Raw genomic sequence first — 18838 nt, forward strand, 5'->3', positions numbered from 1 at the left:
AACAGTCTAGGCTACAGTGTTACATGCCAGCCAGCCAGAACTGCAAAGAGCCTGTCTCACAAAAGGGGAAAAAGATGTGCGCATATCCTTTCTAAAGTGGACTCACTACTACTTGGCAACTCCTAGGAATCAGGTGACATACACACACCTTTTAAAAAGTGTGTGGGATGGCCTGAAGAGATGGCTCATCAGTTAAGAGCACTGGCTGTTCTTGCAGAGGACCCAAGTTCAATTCTCAGTGCCCACAAGGTGGCTCCCGCTGTCTGCAACTCCAGTCCCAGGGGATGACACTTCTTTGGTCTTCCACACAAGCTGCAGCACTGCATGCAGCCGGCAATCACCCACACCAACCAACAAACAAATGAAGCACGGTGGGCATATATGTGGAGGTCAGAGGTCAATAATACATGTCTTCCTCTATTGCCTTCCCCCTTACTTCTGGAGACCGTCGTCCGTGCCTCTCACTGAACCTGGAGCTCACCCGTTCAGCAAGGCTGGCTATCTAGAAAGCTTCAGAAATCCTTATGCCCCCATCTTCCCAGTGCTAGGGTTACAGGCATGTACTGCCAAACCCAGTTTTTTGTATGGGTCCCGGGATCCACATTCAGGTCCTTAAGCTTATTTAGCAAACACTTTACCAAGTCAGCCATCTCTTCAGCCCAGGCACTAATTTTTTAAAAAGTATCTTGTTTCTTAAAGAGTTGTATGGCTAAATGGTAAAAAGCACTTACTGCTCTTGCAGAGGAACCAGGGTCAGTTCCCAGTATGCATATGGCGGCTCACAGCCATCTATAACTCCAAGTCTAGGAAATCTAACATCCTTTTCAGGCCTCTGCCAGTACTGTGCACATGGTGCACATATATACATGCAGGCAAAATACTTATACATATAAAATAAAATCTGTAAAAGACTTAAAGACATGTTACAGTAATTATATAGCTATACTCTATATAGGTAGGATTTTATAATTTTGCTTCAGCTAAAACTTAATGCTGACCAAGAACAAGAAAAAGACAAAATAGAAACCTCATGATAAAGCACAGGAAGACACTTGAGGTCTGTCTTTCAGAGGGCGAGGACAGACTACAAAGTTCGTCAATTCCTGCTCTAACACGATAGCATACTTTAGAGAGGGGCAAAGACACCAGTAGAATAGGAAGGGAAACACTGGATCAGGTCTAAACACAATGAAGTTTTGCTTGTTCTTTTTCGTGCCATTAAGCATTTGCAATAATAAATATCAGGAATAAAATATCTCCCCTCACCCTAGTATCTTGTTCATGGAGACTTATAAGTCTTACAGACTAGTGCAGTGGCTACTGCTGAGATTAACCAATACTTCAATGCCTACAGTAAGAATCCACTGAGTGCAAATTCATCAGCAAATACCCACTTCCCCACCTCAAGCTGCCAGTTCGAATATATGCACTCATGTTCAAAGTAAGAGGATAGAGAATTGAGGTTTCCTCGGGTTCAGAGTCTCCAGTCTTGTGATACACCTGTGTATATTCATGTGCTTGAACAATATATTCAAACTATGCCGGTTATGTCTCCTCCCGGCCAAGATTATGTTTCTAACATATTTTCAAAGAGCCAGATTTAGCTTTGAACAAATGTATAGTGAGTGAATATGAAGCTTTAAAACTAAAGGCTCATGAACAAAAATTATGCAGAATGTCATTACTAAATGACAAACAGCAGGAATTTATACAGAAGTTTATAGTGGTTAATAAACACAGTAGAAACAGACATCGGCTTTTGGGGTGAAAAATCATTAAAAAATCAATGTGTATGATATGTGGGAGCATAGGTGGAGGCTAGACAAAAACTCTTTTCACCTTTACGTAGGCTCCGGGGATTCAACCAGGTGACCAGACACTCAGAGCAAGTGCTTCCACTTGCTGAGCCATCCCGCAGACGCCAGTTAGGGTCACTTTTGACTAAGATGACAACTGACACTAAAATCAATGCTGCACACATAAACGATGTTAGAACTATTCAATCTTATTGTCAAGTAGGCTTTTTACAAATTTCAACCAAACAACCAGGACTTCCTGCGTTTCATGTACAACTCTGTAATTAAAAGGAACAATTTTTCTTTAACTAAGAGTATAAGTATATAAGATAAATCTAGTCATTTGTCTACCGAACAAAAATATGTGAAGATTTAAGTTTAGCAGCCACTGATAAAACAAGCTTAAAACCTGAAGAGATTAGCATACTACTATACTATTATCAAGTTTTACTACTCCAAAAAGACTTGTTAGGCACTACCTAACCACTTTCCACTGATACTTACCTGTAACTGGTATGATTCTATGTATGTGTATAAAGTCCAAATTTCATTTCTTTTTCTCTTCGAGACAGAGTTTCTCTGTGTAGCCCTAGTTGTCCTGGAACTCACTTTGTAGACCAGGCTGGCCTCGGACTCAAGATCCACTTGCCTCTGTCTCCCGACCAAGTGCTGGAATTACAGGCATGCGCCACTACCGCCCAGCCAAATTTCTTCTCTGGCCATTTTTACCCAATTATCTATTATGCCTGAAAATAATTGTGTGGAAATGGGGAAAAAACCTGCACTGAGTGTCAACTACTCTGCCCATCTAAGGTCTGTTTCAGTTGGGATTACTGATCATATGGATTTCTACCACGATAACTCCAATTACCCAAACACAACTGAGAACTTTCAACAGGTTAACTGGATGGCTGTCCACTTTTATTGAGTCTACTCATCCCTGTTAAAAATAAAAATAAAAATAAAAATAAAAAACCTAGTTTCTAATTCTTAACTGCTTCCCTGAGTTTCACTGGTTTTCAGATTAATTAGTGCTACATGGTAAGGTAAATACACATACCAGTAAGAGCTGTAACTATAAAGCAAGGAATGTAATCAACAAGCCACACGAATGTTGAACACAACGAGCAGAGTCAGGGCATGTAATAAACCGTTCTCAAGGTGTATTTAAGACTGAGATTTAGATGGGTACAGACCCACAATTTGTTTCTGGCCTTCAACAAACAAACCACCATTTTGCCATCTTTCTACCATTAGGTATAGATTATCCCCAATTCTGTTTCATCTTTAGAAACCAAACATTTCTAGTACTCTTAAATTTATCTCTAGCCGGGCAGTGGTGGCGCACGCCTTTAATCCCAGCACTCGGGAGGCAGAGGCAGGCGGATCTTTGTGAGTTCGAGGCCAGCCTGGTCTACAGAGCGAGTTCCAGGAAAGGTACAAAGCTACACAGAGAAACCGTGTCTCGAAAAAAAAAAAAACAAAAGAAAACAAAAAAAAATTTATCTCTAAATCAATTTATTACTTATGTAGGTAACTTTTTCTACAGCAAAATACTTAACAAAAATGTTAAAGAGTAACGTATTTTTACCAAAACCATTAGAGTTAAGTGCTGTCAGAATGCTCTGAAAAGCACCTTTCCTTCTGTTAGTGTATAAAGAGAATGAGAGCTGGGGAGAGAACAAGACTGTAACTAACAGGACCCAAACTCCCCTAGATAACAGTATCCCACAGTCAAGTGCAATAATAAACTGCTAACAGAAGAGCACGTATCCCTTCCATACAATAACAGTTTGAGTCCCCTTTCCACTCAGATCTCTCAGAAAAGAATGATTAAAAAACAACAACAACAAAAATGATGACCATTGCAGGTTAAAATAGAGGAACAGCCTTGTCAGGGATCTCAATTCCACTGACCAATCATGACTAGTGAGGAGAGGCAGGCAGCAAGCTCCCTACTTCCTTCAATTCCCAGGGAAGCGCTCAGTGAAGACTGACGGTGAACATCAGTTCACGACACAGTCACAGCTGACTCATTTTAAAGAGTATTAAAGTATTCCTATCTTCCCTTCACTGCAGAGCAGCACCGCATGCAGTGCTGAAACTCTCAGAAAGCCCTTTCCATGGTCTCAGTTCAAACTCACATTCCTTTTCACCTATTACTCACAAGCACCCAACAGTGTTTTCCAGAGGCTGTTGCTGCATAAAAGGTTTTCCTCCATAATATAGCTTCAGTTTAAATTTCTATACATAGAGAAATGGTTTGCTGTGTCCTTAACGTTTATGAGTCTAAAGGTGTCAAAACGGAAAGTGAGCACAACTGTCAGAGTGGATGTGCACAGGAACACATTTGACAAAGTTTATTGCAGTTTATCAGCAAAAATGAATTCTCTGAAGAATGAATTTGAGCATGTTTAACAAAATGCACAATAAGCAATGTATGTACAAACATAGACTCCATCTTTATTGTTCATAGGCCTCAGATTCCATCATCATTTGAATCTCTCTGCTGGAAGTAATAGCTTGGGTGAAGACAAAGGGACTTTTTAAAATTAAAAATAACTCGTGTTTTCATTTACAAATTGTTTCCTTTCTTTTCTTTCCTTTTTTTTTTTTTGTTTTTTGTTTTTTGGTTTTTTTGAGACAGGGTTTCTCTGTGTAGCTTTGCACCTTTCCTGGATTCTCGCTCTGTAGCCCAGGCTGGCCTTGAACTCACAAAGATCTGCCTGCCTCTGCCTCCCAGTGCTGGGATTAAAGGCGTGTGCCACCACCGCCCGGTTAAAAATTGTTTTCTAAATTATTTTCATATTTTAAAGATCTTAAAACTATAGATAAATGGGAAGGTCAGAGTATGTTCTTTTAAACCCTAAGAATATAATTAAAGGACAAAAAAATCTGCAACTTACCACTTCCCTAGTGTTGAGATCAAAGGTGTGCGCCACCATCGCCTGGCTAAAATTTCTGTAACCTTTATTCATTCCACAAACCTCAGCGCAGTTTTAAAATTGTCACCCCGAGGAAAACCAGGTAGCAGAGCACCAAGTACTGGCCATAGGGGGCCTGCCTCATTCCATCTTTTCCAAGACTTATCAGTGCGTCCTTGAGAGACTAAAGCACGCAAACCCCAAGTTAATGAGTGTCTGAGTAACTTCTTTCCTTCTTTACCATCTATGTCGAGACAGACTTCCCTGACACCATTCTCAATCTGTCCTTTTCCTTTTATTGCCCATCTTCCTTCCCTTGCTGCCTTAAACTCACCCTTTCATAGCCCTTCCCTGAATATGCTCAATTCTCCTTTAAAGTTTACTTCATGTATACTGACACTCTGTCTGTCAGGCACATTCCCTGGAACTGTGCTCTAGTAGGTTCTGAGAACCCAACTAGGGTCCTCCGGAAGAGCAGCCAGCACTCCTAACGAGAGTAATCAATCTCTCCAGCCCTGAAGGCCCTCCTTTTATCTAATAGAGACTAGGGTCTATGACATACTACCCCAAGTGCCCCATCTCATCTGACAGAGCCCACCTCTTACCAAGACTAAAATCTTATGGTGTAGCATGCATAAACACATATCCCACCATTCAGCAGTTCTAGTACACTGTTAGCCTCTCTCCTTTCCCATCACCCACAAAGCAGCCGTTCCGTCTAGTTGCTCAAAACCAAACCAAAGATTACATTTGATCTCTTATTTCCTTATCCATTCAACCCTAAACTTCAAATTCTATTACCCTAAAAGGTTCAGTAACCATAAGTTTTTAATCTGTTGGCCAATACCTTGGTATTCTACAAAGCATATCAATTAAGCAGCGAGATCTACATTCAAACCCTGGCTCTGCCATTAGTTTAGAAATGTGCCCTTGGGTGAACTATTCTTTGAAAAATCAGCCGCTCTGAGGCCAGCCTGGTCTACAAAGCAAGTTCCAGGACAGTCAGGGCTATTACACAGAGAAATTCGGAAAGGAGGGAGGGAGGGAAGGAAGGAAAGGAAAAAAGAGAAAAAAATCAGTCTCTCTCTATGTAACTGGAAGTCTGTAGGAATATGTATCTGTTAAACTAGACATATATAAAAAGTGCTTGACGCCGGGCGGTGGTGGCGCACGCCTTTAATCCCAGCACTCGGGAGGTAGAGCCAGGCAGATCTCTGTGAGTTCGAAGCCAGCCTGGTCTCCAAAGCGAGTTCCAGGAAAGGCACAAAGCTACACAGAGAAACCCTGTCTCAACCCCCCCCCCCAAAAAAAAAGTGCCTGACAAACCAAATATGCTATAGTAGGTATTTTCTTTCTCTCCCCTGCACCCTGGAATTTTCACCAGCACCCATATGAGAGTGACTCTGTCCCTGCTTTGGCTACTTTTAAATACTACATGCCCAATTGCTTGCCAAAAATATCCACATGACTATTCCACACAACAGCAACTTCACCTATTTCAAAACCAAATACATTTTCTACTCCACTAAACATACTTTTGAAGACTGACTTGTATTGATGGCACCATCACTATCTTGGCATACAGAATACAATGTCAAAAGGTGTTTATAGAACTACCAGACACCACGGTCCATGAATTCCTTTGCCCACATCCTTCCATGCCTCTCCCGAACTCTACCTGCCTCTCACAGACCACTACAAGCTAAACACAATCTTGCTATTGTACTACTTAAAGCCTTCAACGTTTCCCCACAGTCTAAAAATGAAATTCAAATACATTACACATGAAACACCACCCTCCAAACTACCATCCTCACTTCCCAACAGCTCCCAGAGTCAAACCACTATTCACTTCTCAGTCCTGCTGCCTCTCAAACTACTGTCTCTTACCTTCTCTGAAATCCCAAAGCGACACCTCATGGGCACCCAGAACACACAGAGCTCAAAGGAAAAAGTTTTTTTTTTCATTGGTTAAAGTTCTAACAGATAGACCCCTAAGTGACAAAGATTTTCCCCAGTATTAAGGACACAGCTGAACAACTGAACAGTCAAGTATTTTTATAACAACACTAGATTTGGGCACTCCAATGTTCCAAGGACCTAACGGCAATGTTTTCTGAAGAGGGAGAAATAAGAGAATAAGCACTACAATCAAGCAGGCACAAGAACATTGGCTTTAATTTGCAATTTAGCAGAAAGAGTTGGCAATGGAAACATACGCCTAACAAATTTACTTCAAGTTCATAAAGACAAGGAATAAAAGGAAAATGAACATGAGAAAAATGCTCACTGTGCCATTTAAAAGTCAGAATACCATTTCCCCTTCTCAAAGAGTCAAGCATCCCTAAGTTTGGTATTTCAAAGCAATGACTGATAGCAGTTTCACACTATATTTCCTTATCCATTCTAAGCTTCAAATTCTATTACCCTTACAAGGTTCGTTGGCCTTACAAAGCCTAACTAAGTGGAGAGGTTAATATTGGATACGTTAACAAAGTACTTGATATCACCTTCCACAATAACTTAAATCAGATTAAATATTCCTGGCCTTCAAAAGTACACTAAAGATCCTCCTTGTTCACTAAGAACACCCAAGTTAATTTCCATCTTGAGAGGTGTGCCTGAAATCTTAACGACTGCGACATTTGTGTAAGCTCCATCTATTCAAGAACAGTTTGCCAGGCACCTGCTACGATGGGGGAGGGGCTAGGGAAAAGACCGAAACCCTGCCCTCCAAGAGTCAAACATCTCAGGCAACTCTACAAAATCAACGTTGAACTCTGGAAGGAATATCTGGAGCGTTATTACCAATTTTCTGGAAGCCCAAATTCCGGAAATACTGTTTTCCTATTTTGAAAATCACCCCTAGTGAACTTTTTCACTTCACTTTCTACTACCAGGTACAACTGTGCAGTCTGTGAAGACATGTACTTGTCAGCTGAAGTACTGCGGGAAGGGGAAGGGTGATCTGTACAGCAATAAATATTCTCAACTGCAGGGTTAACTGGAGGGTCCCCTATTATGGCACTACAAATAGAAAGGGTAGTAACACCCTAATCCTACTGCAAGTTGAGCCACAGAAATCTTATCGTGAGATGGAGCAAGTTCTGACACCACATCAACACATGTCAAACTATGACATCAGATTTCTTCAGTGCTGGTTTATCTTTAATATTTAAAACGGGAAACATAATCCAACTCAATCCACAATAACTTCCAGTCTGTAACTGCGTTTTAAAGCATCAATGGTCGTCTCCTCCTCCCAAATCCATTCAGATAAATAAGATGGTATGGACTTTATGCTCCAAAAGCAGCACCTGGAACGATCAGAGATACAACTAGAGAGCTTTAAGGCGGCAGGTAGCTTTGTTCCCGGTTTGGGGAGGTTTTCACATGTAAATGTTCCCGAAGAAGGGAGCTGAGGATTAACTAAGCACTCGGGGAGGAGGGTGTGAGAGTGAGCAAGTGGAGACTCACGCAGCCTTTCTCGCGGACTAAGGCGGGGCAAATACTCTGCTCTCCCATTCAACTTTTTAGGTGTCACGTTGTTAAGAAAGGGTACGTTCCACACTCGAAAGGCTAAGGAACTACCTCTCTGTGTTTATGCGTGAACCTGTCAATCCAGGAGGCAGGAGGAGGGTAGACACCCTCTCTATCTAACTCTCCGCCAACCGGGATCAGAGTCCAGCGGCCGACGCGCCGCCGGCTTGAGCAACAGGAGAGCCCAGGCGGCGGCCGCGCCGGCCCCCCGACCCGCGGGAACTCCCGCCCCTAAGTCCGCCCGCCGGCCCGCCCGCGCTCCGCTGCAACCCCTGGCGGGATCTCGGCCCCGCCAAGCCGATAAACGGCCCGGGAGCACAAGGGCCACGTTGGAGGAGCCGGAGCCGGCGCAGGCCGGAAGGGGGCGAAGGGGGCATGGCGGGGGAGGGGCGAGGGGGTCAGCCCCCGACGGTGGCCGCGACCTCTCCTCGGCTTCAGGCCCGCCGCCCCGGAACCCGGGACAGGAAGCGTCCCCGCCCCGACTCGGTGCCCGAAAAGCCCTCGGGCAGCGGGAGAAGCGGCCCGGCTGGCCCGCGGCAAGCCCTGTCCCGAGCACCCCTCACCTCTTGGTTGAAGGCGTTGACGGCGTCCATGTTCGCGTTGCGGCGGCGGCGGCGGCGGCGGCTGCTCCGGGCCCGCCGGTCACATAGACCTCGCGCCGCGGCGGAGCAGGGCCGGGAACCGGCAGGGCCTGGGGCGTGGGGGGTGGGGGGGAAAGGAAGACGGGAGGCGACGAGCGGCGGCGGCCGAGGCCGAGCAGGAAGGGGCTGCGGCCGAGGCGGCGAGGCTGGGCCGGTCGAGCGCAGTCAGAGGCGGCGGGCCCCTGCTCAGTCCCGTGCGCTGGCGGAGGGACGGGAGGCGGCGGCGGCGGCGGCAGCGCGGGGCTCCAACATGTCCGTTTGGCGGTGGCGGCTGCGCTCTGCGTCGCGCTGACACGGCCCCCCGCGCCCTCACGCACTGGCCCACACTGGCCCGGCCGGCTAGCGGGCGGGCCTCTCTGTCTCTCTCCTCTCTCTCGCCAGCAGGGATGGCGGCAGCGACCGGAGTGCACGCCGCGCGGGGCACCCTGGGACGGCTCGGGCCTCCGAGCTCTTCCTGCGCACGGCCCCGCCCCGCGCGCGCTTGGCCCCGCCCCCGCCCCGCCCCGCCCACACCGCGCGCCGGGCCACCAGCGTGTGACGGCGCTACGCCGCCGGGCGCTTTCCCGCCGGTGGTGGTGGCGGCGGCGGGAGAGCGCCGGTCTCTAGGGCGCACGGTCCAGACGCGGGCTCCTGGGGTGCAATGTGGTGCCATCGTGCCCCAGGCAGGACTTCGCCCCATTGCTACGGCAAACAAAGCGCGGAGGGCGAGCGCGTGCAGGCTCCTAAGCTCCCTGCTGCGACCTCACCCCCCCCCCCCCCCGCGGAACTGTGCCCGCCCAACTGCATGGGTTACGCCTGTGCGCCCTGAGCAAGGACACCCATGCGGACCTGGAGGAAGCCCTGAGCAGCCTCCGAGGCCTGAGCTCCCGAACCCTGACGCTAATTTTCCAAAAGCCGGTTGTTTCGTTCTCGGTAGAAGCGCTGCTCTGATCCACTTTCCTAGAGTTCTCACTACCTGCCGCACGCTGCTACCGTTATTGGTAGCGTGTGTGAAAAATGAAAGTTTTTCTGCTGCAGAGACCTCACTTTAGTGGAGAGGGTAAGCACTTGAGCGCCTGATTATAACAGTAAGAGGACCTGAGTCGTCGGACTGGAAGTTCGGGAAGACTTCCCGGAGAAAATGACGATCAAGCTAAAAGAATTAAAGAGAAAGAAGGGACCCTCTGGGCCATGCGCATTGTGCTGTTAACTTCTCCCTGGAGCAAAACCTACTGGAACTTAGGGAAAGCAGCCGGCGCTACTCAGACCCGGTCCTAACAGAGTTGGGATTTTGTTCCCAACCAGTCTTTTAAGAGGAGGTTGGCAGCGTGCAAAATATGCGCTCAGAAAGGTGTGAAAGAAAGTCGGGTCAGGGGCAGCATGGCTTCAGGCCCAGGGCATGATGAGGCTGAAGGTCCCAGGCAGTGGGGGAAGGACATACTTAGGAAGTGGGGGCAGGGCCAGAATGGCGTTCAGGAGGGATGGTATCAAGGAGGATGCACAGTGCTTCTTGAAGGGCATGCATGGGTGGTGGGTTTGGGTCAGCTTGGTAGTTACAGAAGGGAATGAGTTTGAAGGAGTAATGATTAACTTTCCATGTGCCAGGGTCTACAAGACATGCGAGGCTGTTATTTAATCACCGTGCCAAGGTTCTGTGCCAGTGCCTATCAGCAGCACACTCATCTTACAATTGAGAGAGCGAGGCCTAGTTCGGTTACCGACCATACCGACCATGCCCAAGGTCACACAGCTGGACGATTTTTCTTTTGGGGGCTCGTGCCATTTGAGTTGTCCCTGAGATAGTGAGTGAGGGTTTCTCGGATATAGTTGAGAATCAAGAAAAGTAGCTGGGAGGAGGTTGAGGTCTGGGAGTGAATACTGCACAGCTGGAAGCAGCTGTACTGCACAGCTGCAAGCAGCTGACAGGGCCCACAGACAAGAAGCAGAGGTGTTTAAGAACAAGAGGTTGGGAGGAAAAAAAAAATCTCTGGAGAGTCATCAGCGCTGTCCAGGGAGGAAGGTTCTAGTCTGGCAGGGTAAGAGTTGGACAATACCTCAGGAGGATAGTTGTGTTTAACAAAAGAACCATTAAAGAGGATTCTGAATATATCCCCCACACAAAGAAGTAAGATGTGCACATGCCTTTAATCCAAGCATTCTGGAGGCAGGGGCAGGTGGATTTCTATGAGTTCAAGGCCAGCATATTCTACACAGAGAAACCCTGTCTTGAAAAACCAAAGTAAAGCCTGGTGGTGGAGACACACACCTTTAATTCCAGCACTTGGGAGACAGGCAGATTTCTGTGAGTTCAAGGCCAGCCTGGTCTATAGCTAGTTCCAGGACAGCCAAGGCTACACAAAGAAAAGAAACCTTGTCTCCCCCAACACCCCCCCAAAAAAGAAAAACCAAAATAATAATAATAATAATAAGTCTGCTTTAATGGCTGTGCCATTTACCCTGAGCTAACCATTACTCTGTGTATACGTGCACCTTCTGTTCCACACTGTACCCAGTAAATATGTCTAATTATTACATATCAATTAAAAATTAAATCACTGGAAAATGCTGAGGATGTTGGTTTAAAATATTCACAAATTGCCAAGCGGCAGTGGCGTACACCTTTAATCCCTTCACTCAGGAGGCAGAGCCAGGCAGATCTCTATGAGTTTGAGGCCAGCGTGGTCTACAGAGCAAGTTCCAAAGCAGTTAAGGATACACAGAGAACCCCTGTCTCGAAAAACCAAACCAGAGCAAACAAAAAATAAATAAATAAAAAATGTTGTTTCTTGTCAAAGATTTGGTCACAGCAGCAAGAAATGAACTAAAACCACATAAGCTGGTTGCAGGTGGGAGGTGGAGGCAGGAGGCTCAGACAACTACATATCAAGGTGAAGCCAGCCTGGAATGCAGGAGATCGAGATCGTGTCCGGAAAAGACTGGCAGATGACACTGCTTTAATGCCCTCTTGATTTACTCCCCAGGAGGAGCGACCTGACTCTGGCAACTGCCCTCTATTTGCCGTGGCATAAGTGTGCCTGTACACACACACACACACACACACACACACACACACACACACACAGATTAATAATAAAAAAAATTTTAAAGAACAAGAAAGGATTCATACAGGATCTATTTTGCTTTTGCTTTAGCAAACAAGTGAGCACACATCTCTCACTTTTGTACAAACTTTCCCCTTATCCTAGCTTCCCCTGGTGTGGTAACATTTTGAATAAAATTTGCCTCAAGATCAGAGGAAACATGGGAATGGGGGTGTACTGGGGGGAAGGTGGGGAGGGGGCTGGGAGGGGGGAGAACAAGGGAATCTATGGCTGATATGTAAAATTAAATTAAATTATAAAAAATAAAAGAAAATACTAAAAAAGAAAAAAAAGATCAGAGGAAAGAACAAGCCACTAGATTAAACAGAGGCCAGGCAGTGGTGGCACACACCTTTAATCCCAGCACTTGGGATCTCACACCTTTAATCCCAGCATTTGGGATCTCACACCTTTAATCCCAGCATTTGGGATCTCACACCTTCAATCCCAGCACTTGGGATCTCACACCTTCAATCCCAGCACTTGGGATCTCACACCTTTAATCCCAGCATTTGGGATCTCACACCTTCAATCCCAGCACTTGGGATCTCACACCTTCAATCCCCGCACTTGGGATCACACACCTTTAATCCTAGCACTTGAGATCACATATCTTTAATCCCAGCACTAGGAAGGTTGAAACAGGAAGTGATATGGTTGAGCAGAGAAAGCAATATAAGGCAGGAGGAGACAGGAACTCACGCTCTTTCAGGCTGAGGAGTTGGTGAGGTAAGAGGTGGTGGCTGTGACTTGTTCTGTTTCTCTGATGTTTAAGCTTTCACTTGGTATCTGGGCCCGGTTTTTGTTATAAGACCATTTAGGATTTGAGCAACACCCTGATATCTGCACACCTTGTCTGTAAAATGTATCTTTACCTGCCTTCCCCTTCTGTAATATGTATTCCTTGGGCTTTTGCCTTCAACACTCCAGCCAAAGTGTAATATCCACAAATATATATATATATCCACAAATATATATATTTTTTTTCCGGTTTTTTGAGACAGGGTTTCTCCGTGTAGTTTTGGTGCCTGTCCTGGATCTTGCTCTGTAGACCAGGCTGGCCTCGAACTCACAGATACGACCTGCCTCTGCCTTCCAAGTGCTGGGATTAAAGGCATGTACCACCATTGCCTGGCTGAAAAGAAGCATTTAAATGAGGAATGATTTGTTTTGGCCTGAGGCTTAAAGGGTGGTGGTCGTCGATCGCCACAACACATGACTCCATGATGGCAAGAGTGTGCAGCTGAAGCCGGGCAGTGGTGGTGCACACCTTTAATCCTAGCACTCGGGAGGCAGAGCCAGGCGGATCTCTGTGAGTTCGAGGCCAGCCTGGGCTACCAAGTGAGTTCCAGGAAAGGCGCAAAGCTACACAGAGAAACCCTGTCTCGAAAAACCAAAAAAAAAAAAAAAAAAAAAAAAAAAAAAAAAAAAAAAAAAAAAAAAAAGAGTGTGCAGCTGAACACCTCCATTGTAGCATGAGTCTTAAAAGTTCTTATGAAGCCGGGCGGTGGTGGCGCACGCCTTTAATCCCAGCACTCGGGAGGCAGAGCCAGGCGGATCTCTGTGAGTTCGAGGCCAGCCTGGACTACCAAGTGAGTTCCAGGAAAGGCGCAAAGCTACACAGAGAAACCCTGTCTCGAAGAAAAAAAAAAAAAAAAAGTTCTTATTAATAAAATTAAACCTGAGGCAAGTTATTGGGGTGAAATGCTGGATGGTCAGAGAGACAGAACAAGCCACAGCTATCTCACCTCGCCAGATTCTCAGCTGATCTTGTTTCCTTAGACTGGAAGCTTCTGTGTCCTCATCCCAATGGCTCTCAGCTGAACTGTGCTCGAAACCTAAAAGCTTAACCAGCCAAATGCTGCTAGTTTCTGGTCTCCACGCCTTATACATCTCTCTGTTTTTGCCATCACTCCCTGGGATTAAAGGCTGGCTTTCTGGGATTAAAGGCATGAGTCACCATGCTTGGCTGTATCCTTGAACACATGGATTTCTGCCTCTGGAATGCTAGGATTAAAGGCGAGTGCTATCACTGCCTATCTTAAGTACCTAGTGGCTTTTCTGTTCTCTGACCCCAGATAAGTTTATTAAGGTACACAATATTTTGTGGAATACAATACCACCACACTCCATTCCTTACATATCGATGGAGCAGGATGAAGAGCATGGGTAGGAAGTAGGGCGGGGCTCACCCAGTAATCCACTTCCTCCAGGAAGGCTCCAGCTCTTAAATTCAACAGCCTTCCCGAAACAGTGCCGCCAGCTGAGGACCCATGGGAGACATTTATTCTGTATGATCTGGAGAAGGATGTACAGTAGCCATATGGACTTATGATTTTTGGATGAGTGAATTTATTAAGTATATAACCAGCCAAAGTCAAACAAACAAACAAACAAAATGGTAGGCAGAATCACATCAGGTTCTTAAAACATCCAGCAGAAACTTTTGCTTCGATGAGAGTTGTCATCCACAGGACAACCAACATCATACTGGGAAATTCAGAAGTTAGTGCATCTGTAGACTTCTACCCTTGCCTTCCTAGATATTCATCATCTGCCAAGTACTAGCCAAGATCCCCGCAATAAAATCCAAATCAATCATTCCTTGAACACCAAGTGTTCAAACAGGAGCCTTCGTGGAACTTGACGGTAAAGTCATAACTTCTCCTGTCTTTGAACTTCAGAAGACCCTAAAGATGCTCACAAAATGAGATTCTTTTTTTGTCTTCAACCAACAATTCTTTTTTTTTTTTTTAATCTTGGATATCAAGGAAATCGATCTGGGTAAGGAGATATGAAAATATGAGCTGGAATCAGAGAGGGCTAAGGGGAAGGTGACGAGTTCAGCTTTGGACTGGTGTCTAGAGGATTCCATGCACCACGAATGGTTAACGGGTGTAATGGTTATTGAATGACAGAATGGCGGCCCAAACAAGCATGTTTTCTGTGTCCCGTCCTACTGAGATTTCCGTGTGTAAGGAGCGAGATTTTCTTTTAAAGCTCCTTGTGTTGAGGCAGGTAACTTGGGTAGGGTTACTTACTGGAAAGGGTTGTTTTTCTGTTGACAGTGTTTGGGAGGTTTAAACAAGGGCTCTAGAGTTGTGTGCTATCAGCTAGATTTGGGGTGCCTCGGCTGCAATTTCTAGCATTTCTCTGTTCTGAAGAAAGGGGTACCTCTGCAGCCGCTGGGACAAGCTATTGCTGGCCTCCCATCTCTCTCTCCGGGCAGACCAGGCAAATCTTCCATGAACTCAGTTTGGGGCAAATGACAAAATCTCACAAGAACTGTCCTTGGTGGCTAGCCTTGCAGCAGTGAGACTGTACCCTGCTTTAAAGAGTGGTCCAAGGATCAGAAATCGAGGTGAATGATAAAAACCAGCAGGGCACTGCAACCACTCGCAAACCGGCCTTCTTTCTTTCAAGGGGCTTAGATTTATGCAGATTCATTTGTTCATAATGTGGGAGTGAAAATGGGAAGTTTGGAAAGCTACTGTAAACAAGCTTGCTGTTAGCATTTAGGCATCTGTACTGGCCTGCCCTTAGGGTCCTGACAGGATAGATATATCCTCAGCTGCAGCCACTAAAAGCACCCCCTGTGTGCATTTGCTATGTCTCCCTATAAAAGGCAGGCCTTGTCCACTTCCCGTCTCTTTCCCTTTCTCTTCCTTCGCTCTCATCCCCAGGGACTGGTCTCTGCCCCCTCCTCTGCCCCTTCTCTGCCCTCCCCTCAATAAACCTCCCACGTGGGCCTATTGTATGGTGTGACTCCTTCCCGCCGTTTTTAAAATACAGCACTTGCACTTTTGAAAAGAGTAAATAGAATGAACATTCAGAGGACAAAGAACGTGGATGGGAATTCTATTCTGGTCAACTCTGCACCCTTTGACTCATTTTTGTGAGAGGTATGCTGGCTACAGTCACAGGCTTGGGAAATGTGGCCAGAAAGTATCTCACTCCCCAAAGGCTCAGGAAACTATTTACAGACAAAGAGTCGAGAGCAAATGGTTATTTCTAATGTTTTGTGCCAGATGGGCCCCACCTGACTCCTTTTGGTGCCAACTTCTGTCTTCAAGCTCTTCTGCTGTTACTGCCTAAAAGGTGGGACAGACGAGAAGGAGGTGTGGGAAAGAGCCAAGACTTTCAAGGAGTCACTCAGTGGTACGAGCAGTTGGGATTTTAAGGAATTTTTGTTTTCATGGTTTTTCAAAAATACATAAGAAGCCTTACACAAGACATGTAGTGTGTGTGTGTGTGTGTGTGTGTGTGTGTGTGTGTGTGTGAGAGAGAGAGAGAGAGAGGGGGGGGGGGGAGAGAGATGGATGAGGGGGCATGCCACAGCACGCATATGGAAGTTAGAGGACAGTTTTGTGGAGTCAATACTCTCCCAAGTTCCAGGGTTCAAATTCAAAAGCCTTTACCCCTGAGCCATCTCACTGGCCTGCATGATACAAGATTTAAAAGGAATCCTAACACCATCAGTGTCAAAGGCCCTTATATGCAGTCCGCAGGCCCAGAAGATATGTATATGCCTGCAAGCAAAAAGAAAGAGGAAAGGGATGAATGAAAAGTAGGTAGATAGGTCTAGAGGCAGTTACAGCTGAACAAATGAGTAACTGCAACCCCTCAGTCTCTACGGGAGATTGATTCTAGAACTCTCCAAATAAAACAGAATCCGAGATTACTCAAGTCCTTCACTCACAATGGCATTGTATTTGCATGCAACCTAATGTAATGCCCATGCTGTGCATTGTTCAGGGAATAATGAGAAGAAAATGCCTGTTACCTGTTCCATACAGATATATTTTCTAAATATTTCTCATTCTGGTTGGCCGAGCCTCAGAATCCAGAGGGCAGACTGTAAAGAGACAGTTGTATAAGCAGCCACAATGAAGCCCCATCGCCCTCACCGTGAGAGCACACATCCCACCTGCTGACTCTCTCTGCTGCTACTATTACCCGGCAATTCTAATATTCATCTTTGTTTTGTTTCATTTTGCTTTTTAGAGTCCAAGCACATTAAAAGCAGCACTCTACCAAGTGAACGATATCTCCAGCCTGAGCTCAACACCTTTCAGACTCTCCTGTGCCACCCTTGATTGACGATGCGCATGCATACATCCACGGTCACGCAGTGTGACAAGGCAAATTCGTGTAACGCAAGGGAAGGCGTTTCATAGCCTCCCCCAGCGTTGACATAATTCAAGTGGTTAGACTAGTGGGAGAAATCACCGCGTGGAAGGAGACACATAATGAAAGAGGTTTGGAAAAAATGGTCGCTCATCTGGGCTCCTACTCCTCGGTTATTGGGGAATGAGGCCAGGGCTTGCTATGGTTTGGATATGCAATACGCCTTACAGGCATGGGGTTGAAGTCTTGGTGCCCAGTTGGTGGTGGTACTATTTTGTACTATTTTGGCCTCTGTGCCTCCATGTCCCGTTTTGGTCCTCTACCCACTGAGTTACCTCTGCAGCCCCTAGTGGCACTACTTGGGAAGGAGGTGGAAACCTTTAGGAAGTGGGACCTTGCTGGAGGAAGGAAGTCACCGAGAGAGCTTGCTCAGGCCTACAGTTTGTCGCGGCCACTTCCTGTCTCTTTGCTTCATGGCTGTCTTAAGTGAGCGGTTCTGCTCCTCTCTGCTTCCTCTGCCGTGAGGAACCACCGCCTCACCACAGGCCCATGGCGATGGGGCTGAACAACTGTATGCCCAAACTTCTGAAACCCTGAGACAAAAACCAGCCCTTCTCTTTAATTGGTTCTCTTGGCTATTTGTCGCAGCAATGGAAACACTAACCGACACAGGAGCGTGGGGTTTCCTCTAACCCGAGACTCAGCCTTAATTTGGTCTCAGCCAGTTTCCATAAGGACAGTTTTATTAGGACACAGACATGCTAAGGCACCCATGTATTATTTATGGCTGCTTCTAAGCTACAATGGTAGAGTTGAGACAAAGACCCGAAACACAGCATGCCTGAAATATATACTAGCCAGATCTTTTTAAAAGAGTTCGCCTACTCCTGTTCTGAACTCATACCTCTTAATTCATGCTTAGGGATCACTAGGGAAGTTCTGAGATGTACCTCCAGTCGGTTGTAGCTAAAGTGGGAGTCACAGGCTAGCAAAGCCCGACAGTGATGTGGTCCCTCAAAGGGAACTCCTTCATTATTTTCCTACTTATAATCTGCTTAGACTTAAAGATGCTGAAGACTCCAAGTCCCAAACAGGGTCTTTTCTGGCAACAGAACCAATACTGTGATGTGGGGTTCCAGGAGGAACAGAGAAGTGATCCTGAGTGTTTCCTGAGGCCCACTCAGGCCTGGGTGGCTGGGTAGGACAGTGAAGTGGTTTCATTTGAAGTTAGTGGGTAGACCACCGGGAGGCTGGAGTTGACCCCTGAGAATCCTGGGGTTAATGAAGGACTCTCAGGGAATCCCCCAGAACAGGCACATCCCGTGAAGTCAAAGCAGATAGAAGGAGGTATGGACCCAGAAAACCCACAGAGCTCTCAAAGCAGCTACGACAAAGTAAGCTCTTGTCACCTGCAGCCCAGAGACCGAGCAAGAAGCCACCAGCCAGTAGAGCTGACCTCTTACCTCTAGACCCTTCCCCCTTCCCAGCCCCCCTCCCGACCCATCCTGGTGGGTCTGTACCAACAGCTGGCAAGTTGGGAGAGACATAGGCAGGGTGAGAGGGGCCACAGGGCTGTGACATCACACCTCAGTGTAGACTCCCAGGCAAAAGCTAAGGAAAGGAGGCTTACCACTGTTGAATTTGGTGTTCTCTCACCCCAGCTACTAACCTGGAGATGTTCATGATTCAGTGTGACTCGTTCGCTACCTAGAAGTGAGTAGAAAGGCACT

At 46.4% G+C, this 18838-nt stretch overlaps 1 protein-coding gene across 4 annotated transcripts in view; it reads right to left on the reverse strand.

The window, feature by feature from the left end:
* Scaf4 (SR-related CTD associated factor 4) overlaps positions 1–9321 on the reverse strand; it is a 61628-nt gene extending 52307 nt beyond the window's left edge. For all 4 annotated transcript variants that reach the window (XM_052741108.1, XM_052741106.1, XM_052741107.1 and 1 more), the window contains exon 1: positions 8824–9321. In XM_052741108.1, the coding sequence (XP_052597068.1) occupies positions 8824–8853 (30 nt within the window). In that variant the 5' untranslated portion in view covers positions 8854–9321. The remainder of the gene's footprint in view (positions 1–8823) is intronic.
* Positions 9322–18838: the final 9517 nt, after the last annotated feature.

Source organism: Peromyscus californicus, unplaced genomic scaffold (assembly GCF_007827085.1).
Source record: "Peromyscus californicus insignis strain IS unplaced genomic scaffold, ASM782708v3 Scaffold_16__1_contigs__length_79575227, whole genome shotgun sequence".
NCBI classification, from domain to species: domain Eukaryota; kingdom Metazoa; phylum Chordata; class Mammalia; order Rodentia; family Cricetidae; genus Peromyscus; species Peromyscus californicus.